Genomic DNA, 23,657 nt, shown 5'->3' on the forward strand with positions numbered 1-23,657 from the left:
GGCTAGCTAGCTAGCATCAGCTTTGTAGCGGTTATGCTAATGTGGAAACCCTTGTTTTAATTATTCCCGCCATCTTCCTCACCAACGCCTTGTTGTAGATTTCAAATTCTCCGAATATCGTTTTTCTAGTAATTTTAACAAATTTGATTCATATTTAGCACAGCGTACAGCGAGCTTCCAGACCCGAACCCTGTGAAACGAGAAAGCGCATTCCAGAAAGACAACACTTCACCTGATTGGTCAGAAGAAAAAAACCGTTGCCTACCAGCTCTGTGGTGTTTTCCCTCTGCTGCTTGCAGAGCAGCTTTTACAAGCACAACTACAGAACCTTTGGCAGAGGTTAGTCACAAAACTCACAGAGGGCAGAGATTCGACCCGTAGCCAAGTTTAGTAAAGAAGTTGCCTACATTTTTAAATTGAGTTGCATTCTTGCAAATCTTATTTAAATGTATTCACATATCCAGGTTACATGTTTGCAAGTGTTGTATTTATTCACACGTTACTAACCCTAACCCTTGTGAGTGTTGCATTTATTTTCAAAATAAGTTACATGTTTGCAAATATTTTTTTGCAACTACAAAACTGGATTATACAGGTGCAACTCATATTTTACATGTGCAAATCATACTTTACATGCTTCTACACTTAAGGCACTATTTTACCTCCATATCAACATCAACACGAAGGACAGAGAAACATCCGTTACATCAACACGAAGGACAGAGAAACGTCCGTTACATCAACACGAAGGACTTTATTTAGTTTCCGATCAACAACGTTTCACATTTTATACAAAAAATCATGAATCATTAGAAAAGGTCTGGTCACGTGACCCTGTCCGTCTCTAGCCGCTCCGCCTCACCCCAGAGGATCATGCGTTTGACGAGACCCCAGTGGACATGCCCCCCCCCCATCTTGATGATGTCACTACCCGTTGTTTCTGACCAACCAATCAGAGGTCACCTCCAGGGACGTAGGCCTCTATTGGCTAAACATCAGTCACCCCTAGTTCCATCCCTGGTTACACCATAGAGGTAGATGGAGGAATGGTCTTTGTATCTGTGCCATTATTCCGTCTGTGACAGCGCCATTGAAGCTACAACTTCCCCACCCAGATGGCTACTTTAAAATGGTGGACGATGGCAATGTCCATGCTAAAACGGGTTATATAGATGACGAGTCCTCGATCGCTATGGGTTAAACACACACCTCATTACATTCCTCACCTTATCAGACACGGGTCTGACTGATCGGTCAATCAATTTCATCGGCCAATGTCTGCAGCCCTCAGAGAGAGGGGGGCAGGGCTTGTCCACTGAGCCTCCATCTGATTGGGTAGCCAGTGAGCGACTGGGACGCTAACGCTAATGTATGCTAATGTACATGCCCAGCACACACATTTACAGCTCAGCCCACACACACACTCACTCACACACACACACACACACACTTCAGAGGTCCTCGTTAGAGCGTTGCGTAGAGTTCTGGTCTTGGCACATGTACATGCAAAGCTACAGAGTCACCTGCGGAGGGAGGGAGGGAGGGAGGGAGGGAGAGAGGGAGAGAGGGAGAGAGGGAGGGAGGGAGGGAGAGAGAGAGAGGGAGGGAGAGAGAGAGAGGGAGAGAGGGAAGGAGGGAGGGAGAGAGAGAGAGGGAGGGAGGGAGAGAGAGAGAGGGAGAGAGGGAGGGAGAGAGGGAAGGAGGGAGGGAAGGAGAGAGAGGGGGAGGGAGGGAGAGAGGGGGAGGGAGGGAGAGAGGGGGAGGGAGGGAGAGAGGGGGAGGGAGGGAGAGAGGGGGAGAGAGAGAGAGAGAGAGGGAAGGAGAGAGAGGGAGGGAGGGAGAAATATGTATACATCCACAGACAGACAGAGGCGCTGTGGAACGCTGAGAGTTTTTAATTCCACCCTCCATGTCACATGTTCCTAGCAGCACCAGAGGTGCTCTCTGATTGGTTGCTCCGGCTGTCAGTCAGTCCGTCTCCAGGATGAGTGGTGGCTGCTCCTCATTCTCATCGTCCAATCGTAGATCACTGAGGTCATCCTCTAGTCCCGCCCCTCCCACTGCACCTGCCTCCTCACAGTAACCTGAGGAGAGGACATGGGTTAAAGGTCAGGGGTCAGGGGTCAGGGGATCAGCTACTGCTGTTACTACTACCACTGATATAGTACTACTGCTGTTACTACTACCACTGATATAGTACTACTGCTGTTACTACTACCACTGATATAGTACTACTGCTGTTACTACTACCACTGATATAGTACTACTGCTGTTACTACTACCACTGATATAGTACTACTGCTGTTACTACTACCACTGATATAGTACTACTGCTGTTACTACTACCACTGATATAGTACTACTGCTGTTACTACTACCACTGATATAGTACTACTGCTGTTACTACTACCACTGCTATAGTACTACTGCTGTTACTACTACCACTGATATAGTACTACTGCTGTTACTACTACCACTGATATAGTACTACTGCTGTTACTACTACCACTGATATAGTACTACTGCTGTTACTACTACCACTGATATAGTACTACTGCTGTTACTACTACCACTGATATAGTACTACTGCTGTTACTACTACCACTGATATAGTACTACTGCTGTTACTACTACCACTGATATAGTACTACTGCTGTTACTACTACCACTGATATAGTACTACTGCTGTTACTACTACCACTGATATAGTACTACTGCTGTTACTACTACCACTGATATAGTACTACTGCTGCTACTACAGTACTACAACTGCTACTACAGTACTACTACTGCTACTACAGTACTACCACTACTACAGTACTACTGCTGCTACTACTGCTGCTACTACAGTACTACAACTGCTACTACAGTACTACTACTGCTACTACAGTACTACTACTACTACAGTACTACCGCTACTACAGTACTACTGCTACTACAGTACTACCACTACTACAGTACTACCACTACTACAGTACTACTACTACAGTACTACCGCTGCTACAGTACTACAACTGCTACTACAGTACTACTACCACTACTACAGTACTACTACTACTACAGTACTACCGCTACTACAGTACTACTGCTACTACAGTACTACTACTGCTACTACAGTACTACCGCTACTACAGTACTACCGCTACTACAGTACTACTGCTACTACAGTACTACTGCTACTACAGTACTACTACTACTACTACTACTACTACTACTACTACTACTACTACTACTACTACTACAGTACTACTACCGCTACTACAGTACTACTACTACTACAGTACTACTGCTGCTACTACAGTACTACTGCTACTACAGTACTACTGCTACTACAGTACTACTACTACTACAGTACTACTACTACTACTACTACTACTACTACTACTACTACTACTACTACTACTACTACTACTACAGTACTACTACCGCTACTACAGTACTACTACTACTACAGTACTACTGCTGCTACTACAGTACTACCGCTGCTACTAATGTACTACTGGCTCTAACCAGAATAGAAAGAGGAGTGGGAGGCCCCGGTGCACAACTGAGCAAGAGCCATATCTCAGACTGCCCATCTTAATCTTTTCTTTTTATTGGCCAGTCTGAGATTTGGCTTTTTCTTTGCAACTCTGCCTAGAAGGTCAGCATCCCGGAGTCGCCTCTTCACTGTTGACGTTGAGACTGGTGTTTTGCGGGTACTATTTAATGAAGCTGCCAGTTGAGGACCTGTGAGGCGCCTGTTTCTCAAACTAGACACACTAATGTATTTGTCCTCTTGCTCAGTTGTGCCCCGGGACCTCCCACTCCTCTTTCTATTCTGGTTAGAGCCAGTTTGCGCTGTTCTGTGAAGGGAGTAGTACACAGCGTTGTACGAGATCTTCAGTTTCTTGGCAATTTCTCGCATGGAATAGCCTTCATTTCTCAGAACAAGAATAGACTGACGAGTTTCAGAATAAAGTTATTTGTTTCTGGCCATTTTGAGCCTGTAATCGAACCCACAATTGCTGATGCTCCAGATACTCAACTAGTCTCAAGAAGGCCAGTTTTATTGCTTCTTTAAATCAGCACAACAGTTTTCAGCTGTGCTAACATAATTGCAAAAGGGTTTTCTAATGATCAATTAGCCTTTTAAAATGATAAACTTGGATTAGCAAACACAACGTGCCATTGGAACACAGGACTGATGGTTGCTGATAATGGGCCTCTGTACGCCTATGTAGATATTCCATAAAAAATCAGCCGTTTCCAGCTACAATAGCCATTTACAACATTAACAATGTCTACACTGTATTTCTGATCAATTTGATGTTATTTTAATGGACACATTTTTTTATTTTCTTTCAAAAACAAGGACATTTCTAAGTGACCCCAAACGTTTGAACGGTAGTGTGTATACACACAACCAGTCAAAAGTTTGGACACACCTACTAATTCAAGGGTTTTTCTTTATTTTTACTATTTTCTACATTGTAGAATAATAGTGAAGACATCAAAACTATGAAAGAACACATATGGAATCATGTAGTAACCAAAAAAGTGTTAAACAAATCAAAGTATATTTTGTATTTGAGAATCTTCAAATAGCCACCCTTTGCCTTGATGACAGCTTTGCACACGCTTGGCATTTGGGAAGTCATTCAGTCGCTGTAGTAGCTGGCGTGTATAGTGTTGAGTCATCCTCATACATAGACACACAGGCTTTACTCAAAGCCAGTGGCATGTCATTAGTAAATACTGAAAAAAGCAATGGGCCTAGACAGCTGCCCTGGGGAATTCCTGATTCTACCTGGATTATGTTGGAGAGGCTTCCATTAAAGAACACCCTCTGTGTTCTGTTAGACAGGAAACTCTTTATCCACAATATAGCAGGGGGTATAAAACCATAACACATAGGTTTTCCCAGCAGCAGACTATGATCGATAATGTCAAAAGCCGGACTGAAGTCTGCGTGGGTGGATGGATGGCCTAATGGGTTACCCACCCAATGCATATGGCTGACTGGCACATTTCTTAAAATGGCAGAAATTAAAAATCTTCCCGGTCACTTGTCCGGCGCCAAATTTGACAAACGGACACCCTGGGGGGCGTACCTTTCATCCCAGCAGTGTTGTAGGTCTGTGTGGTAAGGGGTCGGTCATGTGACCCCTGTTCCAGGATCTCATTGGGCGGCTCAGCACCGCCGTCTAACCTGAGGAACACAGAACGATGATATTTAAATAAACTGCCGTTTAACAGACGCTTTTATCCAAAGCTACTTACAGTGAGTACATATGGAGTCGATCCCACAGACCCTGCTATCGCTAAGCGCTATGCACGAACAACTGAGCCACACAGAACAGGACCAATACAGATAACAAAAGCTTCCTTACAGTGTGTGTGTGTGTGCTACCTGTGTTGTTTCATCAGTGTGCTACCTGTGTTGTTTTCATCAGTATGCTACCTGTGTTGTTTCATCAGTGTGCTACCTGTGTTGTTTTCATCAGTGTGCTACCTGTGTTGTTTTCATCAGTGTGCTACCTGTGGTTTCATCGGTGTGCTACCTGTGTTGTTTCGTCAGTGTGCTACCTGTGTTCTTTCATCAGTGTGCTACCTGTGTTGTTTTCATCAGTGTGCTACCTGTGGTTTCATCGGTGTGCTACCTGTGTTGTTTCGTCAGTGTGCTACCTGTGTTGTTTCGTCAGTGTGCTACCTGTGTTGTTTCGTCAGTGTGCTACCTGTGTTGTTTCATCAGTGTGTTACCTGTGTTGTTTCATCAGTGTGCTACCTGTGTTGTTTCATCAGTGTGCTACCTGTGTTGTTTCATCAGTGTGCTACCTGTGTTGTTTCATCAGTGTGTTACCTGTGTTGTTTCATCAGTGTGTTACCTGTGTTGTTTCATCAGTGTGCTACCTGTGTTGTTTCATCAGTGTGTTACCTGTGTTGTTTCATCAGTGTGCTACCTGTGTTGTTTCATCAGTGTGCTACCTGTGTTGTTTCATCAGTGTGCTACCTGTGTTGTTTCATCAGTGTGCTACCTGTGTTGTTTCATCAGTGTGCTACCTGTGTTGTTTCATCAGTGTGTTACCTGTGTTGTTTCATCAGTGTGTTACCTGTGTTGTTTCATCAGTGAGCTACCTGTGTTGTTTCATCAGTGTGCTAGCTGTGTTGTTTCATCAGTGTGTTACCTGTGTTGTTTCATCAGTGTGCTACCCGTGTTGTTTCATCAGTGTGTTACCTGTGTTGTTTCATCAGTGTGCTACCTGTGTTGTTTCGTCAGTGTGTTACCTGTGTTGTTTCGTCAGTGTGTTACCTGTGTTGTTTCATCAGTGTGCTACCTGTGTTGTTTCATCAGTGTGCTACCTGTGTTGTTTCATCAGTGTGCTACCTGTGTTGTTTCATCAGTGTGTTACCTGTGTTGTTTCATCAGTGTGTTACCTGTGTTGTTTCATCAGTGTGTTACCTGTGTTGTTTCATCAGTGTGTTACCTGTGTTGTTTCATCAGTGTGCTACCCGTGTTGTTTCATCAGTGTGTTACCTGTGTTGTTTCATCAGTGTGCTACCTGTGTTGTTTCGTCAGTGTGTTACCTGTGTTGTTTCATCAGTGAGCACTCTCCTCCCTCCTGTGGGTCCAGGTTATAGAGGTACAGATATCCATCAGCTGCTGCGACCAGGAGACGAGGAATCTTCTGGATCCTAAACACACACAGTGTTAAAAACAAAAACATACAAACTTCAATCAGACTGATCAGTGTGTGTGTACAGGTCCCCTGTAGCTCAGTTGGTAGAGCAAGAGCGTCTGCTAAATGACTAAAATGTAAAAGGAATCTAGACGGACTCTTCCATTAGGGCTCTAGACTGACTCTTCCATTAGGGCTCTAGACTGACTCTTCCATTAGGGCTCTAGACTGACTCTTCCATTAGGGCTCTAGACTGACTCTTCCATTAGGGCTCTAGACTGACTCTTCCATTAGGGCTCTAGACTGACTCTTCCATCAGGGCTCTAGACTGACTCTTCCATTAGGGCTCTAGACTGACCCTTCCATCAGGGCTCTAGACTGACTCTTCCATCAGGGCTCTAGACTGACTCTTCCATCAGGGCTCTAGACTGACTCTTCCATCAGGGCTCTAGACTGACTCTTCCATTAGGGCTCTAGACTGACTCTTCCATCAGGGCTCTAGACTGACTCTTCCATCAGGGCTCTAGACTGACTCTTCCATTAGGGCTCTAGACTGACTCTTCCATCAGGGCTCTAGACTGACTCTTCCATTAGGGCTCTAGACTGACTCTTCCATCAGGGCTCTAGACTGACTCTTCCATTAGGGCTCTAGACTGACTCTTCCATCAGGGCTCTAGACTGACTCTTCCATTAGGGCTCTAGACTGACTCTTCCATCAGGGCTCTAGACTGACTCTTCCATTAGGGCTCTAGACTGACTCTTCCATTAGGGCTCTAGACTGACTCTTCCATTAGGGCTCTAGACTGACTCTTCCATCAGGGCTCTAGACGGACTCTTCCATCAGGGCTCTAGACGGACTCTTCCATCAGGGCTCTAGACTGACTCTTCCATTAGGGCTCTAGACTGACCCTTCCATCAGGGCTCTAGACTGACTCTTCCATCAGGGCTCTAGACTGACTCTTCCATCAGGGCTCTAGACTGACTCTTCCATCAGGGCTCTAGACTGACTCTTCCATCAGGGCTCTAGACTGACTCTTCCATTAGGGCTCTAGACTGACTCTTCCATTAGGGCTCTAGACTGACTCTTCCATCAGGGCTCTAGACTGACTCTTCCATTAGGGCTCTAGACTGACTCTTCCATCAGGGCTCTAGACTGACTCTTCCATTAGGGCTCTAGACTGACTCTTCCATTAGGGCTCTAGACGGACTTTTCCATCAGGGCTCTAGACTGACTCTTCCATTAGGGCTCTAGACGGACTCTTCCATCAGGGCTCTAGACGGACTCTTCCATCAGGGCTCTAGACTGACTCTTCCATTAGGGCTCTAGACTGACTCTTCCATCAGGGCTCTAGACTGACTCTTCCATCAGGGCTCTAGACTGACTCTTCCATTAGGGCTCTAGACTGACTCTTCCATTAGGGCTCTAGACTGACTCTTCCATCAGGGCTCTAGACTGACTCTTCCATTAGGGCTCTAGACTGACTCTTCCATTAGGGCTCTAGACTGACTCTTCCATTAGGGCTCTAGACTGACTCTTCCATTAGGGCTCTAGACTGACTCTTCCATCAGGGCTCTAGACTGACTCTTCCATTAGGGCTCTAGACTGACTCTTCCATCAGGGCTCTAGACTGACTCTTCCATCAGGGCTCTAGACTGACTCTTCCATCAGGGCTCTAGACTGACTCTTCCATTAGGGCTCTAGACTGACTCTTCCATCAGGGCTCTAGACTGACTCTTCCATTAGGGCTCTAGACTGACTCTTCCATTAGGGCTCTAGACTGACTCTTCCATCAGGGCTCTAGACTGACTCTTCCATCAGGGCTCTAGACTGACTCTTCCATCAGGGCTCTAGACTGACTCTTCCATTAGGGCTCTAGACTGACTCTTCCATCAGGGCTCTAGACTGACTCTTCCATCAGGGCTCTAGACTGACTCTTCCATCAGGGCTCTAGACTGACTCTTCCATCAGGGCTCTAGACTGACTCTTCCATTAGGGCTCTAGACTGACTCTTCCATCAGGGCTCTAGACGGACTCTTCCATCAGGGCTCTAGACTGACTCTTCCATCAGGGCTCTAGACTGACTCTTCCATTAGGGCTCTAGACTGACTCTTCCATCAGGGCTCTAGACGGACTCTTCCATCAGGGCTCTAGACTGACTCTTCCATTAGGGCTCTAGACTGACTCTTCCATTAGGGCTCTAGACGGACTCTTCCATCAGGGCTCTAGACTGACTCTTCCATTACGGCTCTAAACGGACTTTTCCATTAGGGCTCTAGACTTTTCCAGTGTGTGTGTGTGTGTGTGTGTGTGTGTGTGTGTGTGTGTGTGTTCTTACAGGGCCAGAGCGCAGATGTTCTTGTGTCCAGAGAAGGGCAGTCGTACGGTGGCGAAGGCTCGTCCCTGAGTGAACATCTCTGTCACCTGACACACACAGAGGAGACATTATCAGACAACACACACACACACACACACACACAGAGAGGAGACGTGATCAGACAACACACACACACACACACACACACACACACACACACACAGAGGAGACATGTTCAGACAACACACACACACACACACAGAGGAGACATGATCAGACAACACACACACACACACACACACACACACACACACAGAGGAGACGTGTTCAGACAACACACACACACACACACACACACACACACACAGAGGAGACGTGATCAGACAACACACACACACACACACACACAGACAGAGGAGACATGATCAGACAACACACACACACACACACACACACACAGAGGAGACATGATCAGACAACACACACACACACACACACACACACACACACACACAGAGGAGACATGATCAGACAACACACACACACACACACACACACACACACACACAGAGGAGACATGATCAGACAACACACACACACACACACACACACACAGAGGAGACATGATCAGACAACACACACACACACACACACACAGGAAGTCCCACTCACCTGAGAGGGCAGGTAGGTGGTGGATGCCATCAGCACCTTCCCAAAGTAACCCCCCCACGTAGTGGGCTCCTCCGCTGGCCTAGACACACACCATGTTGGAATACAGGGTTAGGGTTAGGGTTAGCTAACACAGGGGAGGGGGAGGACACACACCATGTAGACATACAGGGTTAGGGTTAGCTAACACAGGGGAGGGGGGACACACACACCATGTTGACATACAGGGTTAGGGTTAGCTAACACAGGGGAGGGGGAGGACACACACCATGTTGAAATACAGGGTTAGCTAACACAGGGGAGGGGGAGGAGACACACCATGTTGAAATACAGGGTTAGGGTTAGCTAACACAGGGGAGGGGGAGGAGACACACCATGTTGACATACAGGGTTAGGGTTAGCTAACACAGGGGAGGGGGAGGACACACACCATGTTGACATACAGGGTTAGGGTTAGGGTTAGCTAACAGGGGAGGGGGAGGACACACACCATGTTGAAATACAGGGTTAGGGTTAGCTAACACAGGGGAGGGGGAGGACACACACCATGTTGACATACAGGGTTAGGGTTAGGGTTAGCTAACACAGGGGAGGGGGAGGACACACACCATGTTGAAATACAGGGTTAGGGTTAGCTAACACAGGGGAGGGGGAGGACACACACCATGTTGAAATACAGGGTTAGGGTTAGGGTTAGCTAACACAGGGGAGGGGGAGGACACACACCATGTTGACATACAGGGTTAGGGTTAGCTAACACAGGGGAGGGGGAGGACACACACCATGTTGGAATACAGGGTTAGGGTTAGCTAACACAGGGGAGGGGGAGGACACACACCATGTTGAAATACAGGGTTAGGGTTAGCTAACACAGGGGAGGGGGAGGACACACCATGTTGACATACAGGGTTAGGGTTAGCTAACACAGGGGAGGGGGAGGACACACACCATGTTGAAATACAGGGTTAGGGTTAGCTAACACAGGGGAGGGGGAGGACACACACCATGTTGAAATACAGGGTTAGGGTTAGGGTTAGCTAACACAGGGGAGGGGGAGGACACACACCATGTTGACATACAGGGTTAGGGTTAGCTAACACAGGGGAGGGGGAGGACACACACCATGTTGAAATACAGGGTTAGGGTTAGCTAACACAGGGGAGGGTGAGGAGACACACCATGTTGAAATACAGGGTTAGGGTTAGCTAACACAGGGGAGGGGGAGGACACACACCATGTTGAAATACAGGAGAAGATCTCTAATGAAACTAATGCAACACAGGTGAGGGTGAGGAGACACCATGTTGACATACAGGAGAAGATCTCTAATGAAACTAATGCAACACAGGGGAGGGTGAGGAGACACCATGTTGAAATACAGGAGAAGATCTCTAATGAAACTAATGCAACACAGGGGGACACCATGTTGAAATACAGGAGAAGATCTCTAATGAAACTAATGCAACACAGGTGAGGGTGAGGAGACACCATGTTGAAATACAGGAGAAGATCTCTAATGAAACTAATGTAACACAGGGGAGGGTGAGGAGACACCATGTTGAAATACAGGAGAAGATCTCTAATGAAACTAATGTAACACAGGGGAGGGTGAGGAGACAATGTTGAAATGCAGGAGAAGATCTCTAATGAAACTAATGCAACACGGGGGAGGGGGAGGAGACACCATGTTGAAATACAGGAGAAGATCTCTAATGAAACTAATGCAACACGGGTGAGGGTGAGGAGACACAATGTTGAAATACAGGAGAAGATCTCTAATTAAACTAATGTAACACAGGTGAGGGTGAGGAGACACCATGTTGAAATACAGGAGAAGATCTCTAATGAAACTAATGCAACACAGGTGAGGGTGAGGAGACACCATGTTGACATACAGGAGAAGATCTCTAATGAAACTAATGTAACACAGGTGAGGGTGAGGAGACACCATGTTGAAATACAGGAGAAGATCTCTAATTAAACTAATGTAACACAGGTGAGGGTGAGGAGACACCATGTTGAAATACAGGAGAAGATCTCTAATGAAACTAATGCAACACAGGTGAGGGTGAGGAGACACCATGTAGAAATACAGGAGAAGATCTCTAATGAAACTAATGCAACACAGGTGAGGGTGAGGGTGAGGATGAGGGTGAGGAAGGTGAGGATGAGGAAGGGTGGGTACTTACTTCTCTTTCTGAATCTCCAGTTTGAAGATGTGGACCGTCTCAGTGTTGCTGGATGCTGACAGGTAGAGACCTTCCATACTGAAGGCCAAGGAACAGATCGACACACACCTGGACACACACAGAGTCACACTGAACTCAGCTGGAGATCATTCAATATTATCCACTATTAAACACATATTACTAGGAGAAGGAGGAGGAGAAGGAGAAGGAGAAGGAGAAGGAGAAGAAGAAGAAGGAGAAGAAGGAGAAGAAGGAGAAGAAGGAGAAGAAGAAGAAGAAGAAGGAGAAGGAGAAGGAGAAGGAGAAGAAGAAGAAGGAGAAGAAGGAGAAGGGGAAGGAGTAGGAGGAGAAGAAGAAGAAGAAGGAGAAGGAGAAGGAGAAGGAGGAGAAGGCAGAGGAGAAGATGAAGATGGAGAAGAAGGAAGAGGAAGGAGTCTTACCTTTTGACTCCTCGACGGAACTCAAACAGTTTCTGTCCCTCAGGGATGGAGAACACACGAATCACCGTACCCTATCAGAACACACAGGATACATTACACACACGATAGCTGATCCCTGATACAGCGAGCGACGTTACAACACACACACTTTCAGCCGGTCCACCACTACACTGTTAATATCCATCAGATCTGCTACCATGGAAGGGTCAGGGTTAAGGGTCAAGGCCATAGAGATGGATAGAGAATAGTATCTCTATGGTAAGGGTCAGGGTTAGTGGTCGGGGCCATAGAGATGGATAGAGAATAGTATATCTATGGTAAGGGTCAGGGTTAAGGGTCAAGGCCATAGAGATGGATAGAGAATAGTATCTCTATGGGAAGGGTCAGGGTTAAGGGTCAAGGCCATAGAGATGGATAGAGAATAGTATCTCTATGGTAAGGGTCAGGGTTAAGGGTCAAGGCCATAGAGATGGATAGAGAATAGTATCTCTATGGTAAGGGTCAGGGTTAAGGGTCAAGGCCATAGAGATGGATAGAGAATAGTATCTCTATGGTAAGGGTCAGGGTTAAGGGTCAAGGCCATAGAGATGGATAGAGAATAGTATCTCTATGGTAAGGGTCAGGGTCAAGGGTCAAGGCCATAGAGATGGATAGAGAATAGTATATCTATGGTAAGGGTCAGGGTTAAGGGTCAAGGCCATAGAGATGGATAGAGAATAGTATATCTATGGTAAGGGTCAGGGTTAAGGGTCAAGGCCATAGAGATGGATAGAGAATAGTATCTCTATGGTAAGGGTCAGGGTTAAGGGTCGGGGCCATAGAGATGGATAGAGAATAGTATCTCTATGGGAAGGGTCAGGGTTAGTGGTCGGGGCCATAGAGATGGATAGAGAATAGTATCTCTATGGTAAGGGTCAGGGTTAAGGGTCAAGGCCATAGAGATGGATAGAGAATAATATCTCTATGGTAAGGGTTAGGGTTAGTGGTCGGGGCCATAGAGATGGATAGAGAATAGTATCTCTATGGTAAGGGTCAGGGTTAAGGGTCAAGGCCATAGAGATGGATAGAGAATAGTATATCTATGGTAAGGGTCAGGGTTAGTGGTCGGGGCCATAGAGATGGATAGAGAATAGTATCTCTATGGTAAGGGTCAGGGTTAAGGGTCGGGGCCATAGAGATGGATAGAGAATAGTATCTCTATGGGAAGGGTCAGGGTTAGTGGTCGGGGCCATAGAGATGGATAGAGAATAGTATCTCTATGGTAAGGGTCAGGGTTAAGGGTCAAGGCCATAGAGATGGATAGAGAATAATATCTCTATGGTAAGGGTTAGGGTTAGTGGTCGGGGCCATAGAGATGGATAGAGAATAGTATCTCTATGGTAAGGGTCAGGGTTAAGGGTCAAGGCCATAGAGATGGATAGAGAATAGTATATCTATGGTAAGGGTCAGGGTTAGTGGTCGGGGCCGAGGGCAATGGGACCGGCTGACACCACCTCAGTAGCTCAGCGTAACAGTTTAAAATGTGTCCCACCTTCTCCGAGGCTGTGGCCAGTTTGGTTCCGCTAGCATCAAACACCAGAGCTGCTAACGGACTGTCATGGGCTGGGATCATGTTGGCGGCCCTCTGGAGACACAGTTAAAAAACACACGGTGAGACTGAAACAGCCACACCTCAGTGTGTAGCAGAGTTAGCCGTGTTGAATGGGGGGGGGGTGTGAGTCGTACCAGGTTGACCGTGTCGAACACCTGGACCTCTCCGATGGTAGCGCTGCCGGGGTAGGCCAGGTAACAGTTGTCATTACTGATGGAGAGTGCACACAACCCTGGGGAGAGAACACACACAGACACACTTTATTACTAAAACAACAACTGAATACAATAAAAAAGGTTCCGGTTCCACTAGATGTCGGAACGTTGCTGAGGGGGGAGTTGCTTCCATTCAGACACGAGGGCGGTTTAGTGAGGTCGGGGCGCCGATGTTGGGCGATGAGGCCTGGCTCGCGGTTTTGGCGTTCCAATTCATCCCAAAAGGTGTTCGATGGGGTTGAGGTCAGGGCTCTGTGCAGGCCAGTCAAGTTCTTCCACGCCCGATCTCGACAAACCATTTCTGTACGGACCTCGCTTTGTTGCCACAAAGTTGGAAGCACAGAATCGTCTAGAATGTCATTGTATGCTGTAGCGTTAAGATTTCCCTTCACTGGAATTAATGGGCCTATCCCGAACCATGAAAAACAGCCCCAGACCATTATTCCTCCTCCACCAAACTTTACAGTTGGCACTATGCATTGTGGCAGGTAGCGTTCTCCTGGCAGCCGCCAAACCCAGATTCATCAGTCGGACTGCCAGATGGTGAAGCGTGATTCATCACTCCACTTCATCACTCCTGAGTGGCGCAGTGGTCTAAGGCACTGCATCGCAGTGCTAACTGTGCCACTAGAGATCCTGGTTCGAATCCAGGCTCTGTCGCCGCCGGCCGCGACCAGGAGACTCATGGGGGTAGGGGAGGGTAGGGGAGGGAATGGCCGGCAGGGATGTAGCTCAGTTGATAGAGCATGGCGTTTGCAACGCCAGGGTTGTGGGTTCGTTTCCCACGGGGGGCCAGTATAAAAAAAATATGTATTCACTAACTGTAAGTCGCTCTGGATAAGAGCGTCTGCTAAAAATGACTAAAAGAAAATAAAAAAAAATTAAAAAAGAACGCGTTTCCACTGCTCCAGAGTCCAATGCCGGCGAACTTTACACCACTCCAGCCGACGCTTGGCATTGCGCATGATGATCTTAGGCTTGTGACGAACAGTTATTGTGCTGACGTTGCTTCCAGAGGCAGTTTGGAACTGGGTAGTGAGTGTTGCAACCAAGAACAGACAATTTTTACAAGCTACACGATTCAGCGGTCCTGTTCTGTGAGCTTGTTGAAAGTCACTGAGCTCTTCTACTGCATTCTACTGCCAATGTTTGTCTATGGAGATTACATGGCTGTGTGCTCGATTTTATACACCTGTCAGCAACGGGTGTGGCTGAAATAGCCCAATCCACTAATTTGAAGGGGTGTCTACATAGTTTTGTATATATAGTGTAGGTTTTTACCTGAGGGGTTGGGTTAGGTTTAGGTTAGGTCAGATGTGTATGCATGTGTCTCTACCTGTGTGTCTCTCTTCACAGTCCCCGCTGTTCCATAAGGTGTATTTCTATCTGTTTTTTAAATCTGATTCTACTGCTTGCATCAGTTACCTGATGTGGAATAGAGTTCCATGTAGTCATGGCTCTATGTATTACTGTGCGCCTCCCATAATCTGTTCTGGACTTGGGGACTGTGAAGAGACCTCTGGTGGCATGTCTTGTGGGGTATGCATGGGTGTCTGAGCTGCGTGCAAGTCCCCCTAAGGAGACTGAAAAGATTCTACAGCTGCACCATCGAGAGCATCCTGACTGGTTGCATCACTGCCTGGTATGGCAACTGCTCGGCCTCCGACCGCAAGGCACTACAGAGGGTAGTGCGTACGACCCAGTACATCACTGGGGCCAAGCTTTCTGCCATTCAGGACCTCTATACCAGGCGGTGTCAAAGACTCCAGCCACCCTAGTCATAGACTGTTCTCTCTGCTACCACACGGCAAGCGGTACCGGAGCGCCAAGTCTAGGACCAAGAGGCTTGTAAACAGCTTCTACCCCCAAGCCATAAGACTCCTGAACATCTAATCAAATGGCTACCCAGACTATTTGCTCAATTTCCACATTATATATTACAAGATTTAGTTGAGGTTTAGGGTTTAGTGAATGATTTGTCCCAAATACAATGCTTTTAGTTTTTGAAATATTTAGGACTAACTTATTCCTTGCCACCCATTCTGAAACTCACTGCAGCTCTTTGTTAAGTGTTGCTGTCATTTCAGTCGCTGTAGTAGCTGACATGTATAGTGTTGAGTCATCCGCATACATAGACACTCTGGCTTTACTCAAAGCCAGTGGCATGTCGTTAGTAAAGAATGGGCTTTAGGTGAGGCAGATGAACCTGTAGCCATATTACCTCAACAGTATTTAACATGAGATCCTCTCTAAGCTTTACAGGAACGTGGTTCTGAATATAAACAGCAACACCTCCACCACTGGTATTTCTGTAGATGTTTTAACCTTGTATTGCTACCACTGTATCAAAAGCTATTGTCTAAGTGAGTCTCGGAAATAGTCAAAATATGAATGTCATCTGTTACTAGCAAGTTATTAATTTCATGAACCTTGTTTCTTAAGCTACATATGTTAACGTGGGCTATTTTGAGCATTTTTCTGGGATGCTTGCTTGTTTTCATTGCTTTACTGGGAAGCTTAGCAGAAGTAGATATTCTCATGTTATTTATGTTAGTGCAGGGTGAGCTGCACACAGTGGACTTCCTACTAGGGCACACCACCTCAGTGCTAACAGTATTACTCTGGTTCATAGACACATGATTGCTGCATACAATAGCTGTAGGATCAGCAGAGCCATTCCAGGCAGTAAGAGGGACAGAAATTAGGTTACTTACATTGTGTCTACCAATGCCCCTGGTATTTGCTAAATAATTATGATGACTCAGTGGCACAATGGTAGGGATTAACTGAGCTGGGGTCATTGATAAGTCATTGTCTCAAGGCAGCCTTATAATGCTGTGAAAGGATCCAGGAACCCAAATTATTTGGGTGGATCCCATCCTCCTTATAAAACGTAGTTTGTTTCCAAAAGGTATTGAAATTGTCAACAAAAGTTACACCCATTGAGCTGCAATAATCACGTAGCCAGTTGTGAAGAGAAAGAATCCTGCTAAAGCGTTCAATGCCACGATTCAGAGAGGGCACAGGGCCAGATATGATGCCATGATTCAGAGAGGGCACAGGGCCAGATATGATGCCATGATTCAGAGAGGGCACAGGGCCAGATATGATGCCATGATTCAGAGAGGGCACAGGGCCAGATATGATGCCATGATTCAGAGAGGGCACAGGGCCAGATATGATGCCATGATTCAGAGAGGGCACAGGGCCAGATATGATGCCATGATTCAGAGAGGGCACAGGGCCAGATATGATGCCATGATTCAGAGAGGGCACAGGGCCAGATATGATGCCATGATTCAGAGAGGGCACAGGGCCAGATATGATGCCATGATTCAGAGAGGGCACAGGGCCAGATATGATGGGTCTTTTTATTAGTGTCTAGCAGAGAGTCAATCAGCTCTTTAAAATCCAGGTTCAACTGTTCAGAGCTGCCCTTCATAATGTCATTAAAACCCACATGGACTACGATAGAATCGATGTCCATGTACTGATTGAGCCAGTCACATCCCAAAGCAGCTGAATGAGCCAGTCACATCCCAAAGCAGCTGAATGAGCCAGTCACATCCCAAAGCAGCTGATTGGGCCAGTCACATCCCAAAGCAGCTGATTGGGCCAGTCACATCCCAAAGCAGCTGATTGAGCCAGTCACATCCCAAAGCAGCTGACTGAGACAGTCACATCCCAAAGCAGCTGATTGGGCCAGTCACATCCCAAAGCAGCTGACTGAGACAGTCACATCCCAAAGCAGCTGATTGGGCAAAGTCACATCCCAAAGCAGCTGATTGGGACAGTCACATCCCAAAGCAGCTGATTGAGCCAGTCACATCCCAAAGCAGCTGATACAGCCAGTCACATCCCAAAGCAGCTGATTGAGCCAGTCACATCCCAAAGCAGCTGATTGGGCCAGTCACATCCCAAAGCAGCTGATTGAGCCAGTCACATCCCAAAGCAGCTGATTGGGACAGTCACATCCCAAAGCAGCTGATTGGACCAGCCACATCCCAAAGCAGCTGATTGGGACAGTCACATCCCAAAGCAGCTGAATGGGCCAGTCACATCCCAAAGCAGCTGATTGGGACAGTCACATCCCAAAGCAGCTGATTGAGCCAGTCACATCCCAAAGCATCTGATTGAGCAAGTCACATCCCAAAGCAGCTGATTGGGACAGTCACATCCCAAAGCAGCTGATTGAGCCAGTCACATCCCAAAGAAGCTGATTGGGCCAGTCACATCCCAAAGCAGCTGATTGGGCCAGTCACATCCCAAAGCAGCTGAATGGGCCAGTCACATCCCAAAGCAGCTGATTGAGCCAGTCACATCCCAAAGCAGCTGATTGGGCCAGTCACATCCCAAAGCATCTGATTGGGCCAGCCATATCCCAAAGCATCTGATTGGGCCAGTCACATCCCAGAGCAGCTGATTGGGCCAGTCACATCCCAGAGCAGCTGATTGGACCAGTCACATGGTGTGGTTGTTTACTAAGAGCACAGGGATCAAGCGGAAGCTTCGTGACGTGACGTTCCACTGTTGTGCAGCACAAGAGAGGTGATCAACTTATGCTTGAAATTCACTACTAATGTTTGCCAGCTAAATATCATAACTAACTATAAGTGAACTATGGAAGACGTGCCAAATAAATGATCCCAGTTCTTACCTGAGGGGTTGGGAGGCGTCTCTCTGATGGTGTGCAGGACCTTCATGTCTCTGATGTTGTGGACGTAAAGAGACTCCTCCAGACATACTATCAGCCTCTGAAACAAGACATACTATCAGCCTCTGAAACAAGACATACTATCAGCCTCTGAAACAAGACACACTATCAGCCTCTGAAACAAGACACACTATCAGCCTCTGAAACAAGACATACTATCAGCCTCTGAAACACAGATCCAGACATACTATCAGCCTCTGAAACAAGACATACTATCAGCCTCTGAAACACAGATCCAGACATACTATCAGCCTCTGAAACAAGACATACTATCAGCCTCTGAAACAAGACATACTATCAGCCTCTGAAACAAGACATACTATCAGCCTCTGAAACAAGACATACTATCAGCCTCTGAAACACAGATCCAGACATACTATCAGCCTCTGAAACACAGATCCAGACATACTATCAGCCTCTGAAACACAGATCCAGACATACTATCAGCCTCTGAAACACAGATCCAGACATACTATCAGCCTCTGAAACACAGATCCAGACATACTATCAGCCTCTGAAACACAGATCCAGACACACTATCAGCCTCTGAAACAAGACATACTATCAGCCTCTGAAACACAGATCCAGACATACTATCAGCCTCTGAAACACAGATCCAGACATACTATCAGCCTCTGAAACACAGATCCAGACACACTATCAGCCTCTGAAACACAGATCCAGACACACTATCAGCCTCTGAAACACAGATCCAGACACACTATCAGCCTCTGAAACACAGATCCAGACATACTATCAGCCTCTGAAACACAGATCCAGACATACTATCAGCATCTGAAACACAGATCCAGACATACTATCAGCCTCTGAAACACAGATCCAGACATACTATCAGCCTCTGAAACAAGACATACTATCAGCCTCTGAAACAAGACATACTATCAGCCTCTGAAACAAGACATACTATCAGCCTCTGAAACAAGACATACTATCAGCCTCTGAAACAAGACATACTATCAGCCTCTGAAACAAGACATACTATCAGCCTCTGAAACACAGATCCAGACACACTATCAGCCTCTGAAACAAGACATACTATCAGCCTCTGAAACACAGATCCAGACATACTATCAGCCTCTGAAACAAGACATACTATCAGCTTCTGAAACAAGACATACTATCAGCCTCTGAAACAAGACATACTATCAGCCTCTGAAACAAGACATACTATCAGCCTCTGAAACAAGACATACTATCAGCCTCTGAAACAAGACATACTATCAGCCTCTGAAACAAGACATACTATCAGCCTCTGAAACAAGACACACTATCAGCCTCTGAAACAAGACACACTATCAGCCTCTGAAACAAGACATACTATCAGCCTCTGAAACACAGATCCAGACATACTATCAGCCTCTGAAACACAGATCCAGACATACTATCAGCCTCTGAAACACAGATCCAGACATACTATCAGCCTCTGAAACACAGATCCAGACATACTATCAGCCTCTGAAACACAGATCCAGACATACTATCAGCCTCTGAAACACAGATCCAGACACACTATCAGCCTCTGAAACAAGACATACTATCAGCCTCTGAAACACAGATCCAGACATACTATCAGCCTCTGAAACACAGATCCAGACATACTATCAGCCTCTGAAACACAGATCCAGACACACTATCAGCCTCTGAAACACAGATCCAGACACACTATCAGCCTCTGAAACACAGATCCAGACACACTATCAGCCTCTGAAACACAGATCCAGACATACTATCAGCCTCTGAAACACAGATCCAGACATACTATCAGCATCTGAAACACAGATCCAGACATACTATCAGCCTCTGAAACACAGATCCAGACATACTATCAGCCTCTGAAACAAGACATACTATCAGCCTCTGAAACAAGACATACTATCAGCCTCTGAAACAAGACATACTATCAGCCTCTGAAACAAGACATACTATCAGCCTCTGAAACAAGACATACTATCAGCCTCTGAAACAAGACATACTATCAGCCTCTGAAACAAGACATACTATCAGCCTCTGAAACACAGATCCAGACATACTATCAGCCTCTGAAACAAGACATACTATCAGCCTCTGAAACACAGATCCAGACATACTATCAGCCTCTGAAACAAGACACACTATCAGCCTCTGAAACAAGACATACTATCAGCCTCTGAAACAAGACATACTATCAGCCTCTGAAACAAGACATACTATCAGCCTCTGAAACAAGACATACTATCAGCCTCTGAAACACAGATCCAGACATACAGTGGGGAAAAAAAGTATTTAGTCAGCCACCAATTGTGCAAGTTCTCCCACTTAAAAAGATGAGAGAGGCCTCTAATTTTCATCATAGGTACACGTCAACTATGACAGACAAAATGAGAAAGAAAAATCCAGAAAATCACATTGTAGGATTTTTTATGATTTTAAACCACACTAACCCTAACTAACACTAATCATAACTAACCCTAACCCTAACTAACCCTAATCATAACTAACCCTAACTAACCCTAACCCTAACTAACCCTAACTAACCCTAACCCTAACCCTAATCATAACTAACCCTAACTAACCCTAACCCTAACTAACCCTAACTAACACTAACCCTAACTAACCCTAATCATAACTAACCCTAACCCTAACTAACCCTAACTAACACTAACCCTAACTAACCCTAACTAACACTAACCCTAACTAACACTAATCATAACTAACCCTAACTAACTCTAACCCTAACTAACCCTAACCCTAACTAACACTAATCATAACTAACCCTAACTAACCCTAATCATAACTAACCCTAATCATAACTAACCCTAATCATAACTAACCCTAACTAACCCTAATCATAACTAACCCTAATCATAACTAACCCTAACTAACCCTAACTAGCCTCCTGTGTGAGCGGCTGATGGATGACGTCGGGCTCAGGTTATAGACAGCAGCATGCTACATGGCAGACCAATCCCTCAGGTTATAGACAGCAGCGTGCTACATGGCAGACCAATCCCTCAGGTTATAGACAGAAGCGTGCTACATGGCAGACCAATCCCTCAGGTTATAGACAGAAGCATGCTACATGGCAGACCAATCCCTCAGGTTATAGACAGAAACATGCTACATGGCAGACCAATCCCTCAGGTTATAGACAGCAGCGTGCTACATGGCAGACCAATCCCTCAGGTTATAGACAGAAGCGTGCTACATGGCAGACCAATCCCTCAGGTTATAGACAGCAGCGTGCTACATGGCAGACCAATCCCTCAGGTTATAGACAGCAGCATGCTACATGGCAGACCAATCCCTCAGGTTATAGACAGAAGCGTGCTACATGGCAGACCAATCCCTCAGGTTATAGACAGAAGCGTGCTACATGGCAGACCAATCCCTCAGGTTATAGACAGCAGCATGCTACATGGCAGACCAATCCCTCAGGTTATAGACAGAAGCGTGCTACATGGCAGACCAATCCCTCAGGTTATAGACAGAAGCGTGCTACATGGCAGACCAATCCCTCAGGTTATAGACAGAAGCATGCTACATGGCAGACCAATCCCTCAGGTTATAGACAGCAGCGTGCTACATGGCAGACCAATCCCTCAGGTTATAGACAGAAGCGTGCTACATGGCAGACCAATCCCTCAGGTTATAGACAGCAGCATGCTACATGGCAGACCAATCCCTCAGGTTATAGACAGCAGCGTGCTACATGGCAGACCAATCCCTCAGGTTATAGACAGAAGCGTGCTACATGGCAGACCAATCCCTCAGGTTATAGACAGAAGCGTGCTACATGGCAGACCAATCCCTCAGGTTATAGACAGAAGCGTGCTACATGGCAGACCAATCCCTCAGGTTATAGACAGAAGCATGCTACATGGAAGACCAATCCCTCAGGTTATAGACAGAAGCGTGCTACATGGCAGACCAATCCCTCAGGTTATAGACAGAAGCATGCTACATGGCAGACCAATCCCTCAGGTTATAGACAGAAGCGTGCTACATGGCAGACCAATCCCTCAGGTTATAGACAGAAGCATGCTACATGGCAGACCAATCCCTCAGGTTATAGACAGAAGCGTGCTACATGGCAGACCAATCCCTCAGGTTATAGACAGAAGCATGCTACATGGCAGACCAATCCCTCAGGTTATAGACAGAAGCATGCTACATGGCAGACCAATCCCTCAGGTTATAGACAGAAGCATGCTACATGGCAGACCAATCCCTCAGGTTATAGACAGAAGCGTGCTACATGGCAGACCAATCCCTCAGGTTATAGACAGAAGCGTGCTACATGGCAGACCAATCCCTCAGGTTATAGACAGCAGCATGCTACATGGCAGACCAATCCCTCAGGTTATAGACAGAAGCGTGTTACATGGCAGACCAATCCCTCAGGTTATAGACAGCAGCGTGCTACATGGCAGACCAATCCCTCAGGTTATAGACAGAAGCATGCTACATGGAAGACCAATCCCTCAGGTTATAGACAGAAGCATGCTACATGGCAGACCAATCCCTCAGGTTATAGACAGAAGCGTGCTACATGGCAGACCAATCCCTCAGGTTATAGACAGAAGCGTGCTACATGGAAGACCAATCCCTCAGGTTATAGACAGAAGCATGCTACATGGCAGACCAATCCCTCAGGTTATAGACAGCAGCGTGCTACATGGCAGACCAATCCCTCAGGTTATAGACAGAAGCATGCTACATGGCAGACCAATCCCTCAGGTTATAGACAGAAGCGTGCTACAGGGCAGACCAATCCCTCAGGTTATAGACAGAAGCGTGCTACATGGCAGACCAATCCCTCAGGTTATAGACAGAAGCGTGCTACATGGCAGACCAATCCCTCAGGT

At 46.4% G+C, this 23,657-nt stretch overlaps 1 protein-coding gene across 1 annotated transcript in view; it reads right to left on the reverse strand.

Moving 5' to 3' along the window:
* Positions 1-513: 513 nt before the first annotated feature.
* LOC311115612 (WD repeat domain phosphoinositide-interacting protein 2) overlaps positions 514-23,657 on the reverse strand; it is a 37,860-nt gene continuing 14,716 nt past the window's right edge. The window contains exons 4-13 of the mRNA XM_084190771.1: positions 18,736-18,832; positions 13,998-14,095; positions 13,804-13,896; positions 12,273-12,343; positions 11,833-11,940; positions 9,647-9,725; positions 8,996-9,081; positions 6,568-6,675; positions 5,094-5,191; positions 514-2,084 (exon numbers count right to left, since the gene is read on the reverse strand). Coding sequence (XP_084046897.1) covers positions 1,969-2,084; positions 5,094-5,191; positions 6,568-6,675; positions 8,996-9,081; positions 9,647-9,725; positions 11,833-11,940; positions 12,273-12,343; positions 13,804-13,896; positions 13,998-14,095; positions 18,736-18,832 — 954 coding nt within the window. The 3' untranslated portion in view covers positions 514-1,968. The remainder of the gene's footprint in view (positions 2,085-5,093; positions 5,192-6,567; positions 6,676-8,995; positions 9,082-9,646; positions 9,726-11,832; positions 11,941-12,272; positions 12,344-13,803; positions 13,897-13,997; positions 14,096-18,735; positions 18,833-23,657) is intronic.

The sequence above is a fragment of the Coregonus lavaretus genome, assembly GCF_964263955.1.
Source record: "Coregonus lavaretus genome assembly, contig: HAP1_SCAFFOLD_145, whole genome shotgun sequence".
Classification (NCBI taxonomy): Eukaryota; Metazoa; Chordata; class Actinopteri; order Salmoniformes; family Salmonidae; genus Coregonus; species Coregonus lavaretus.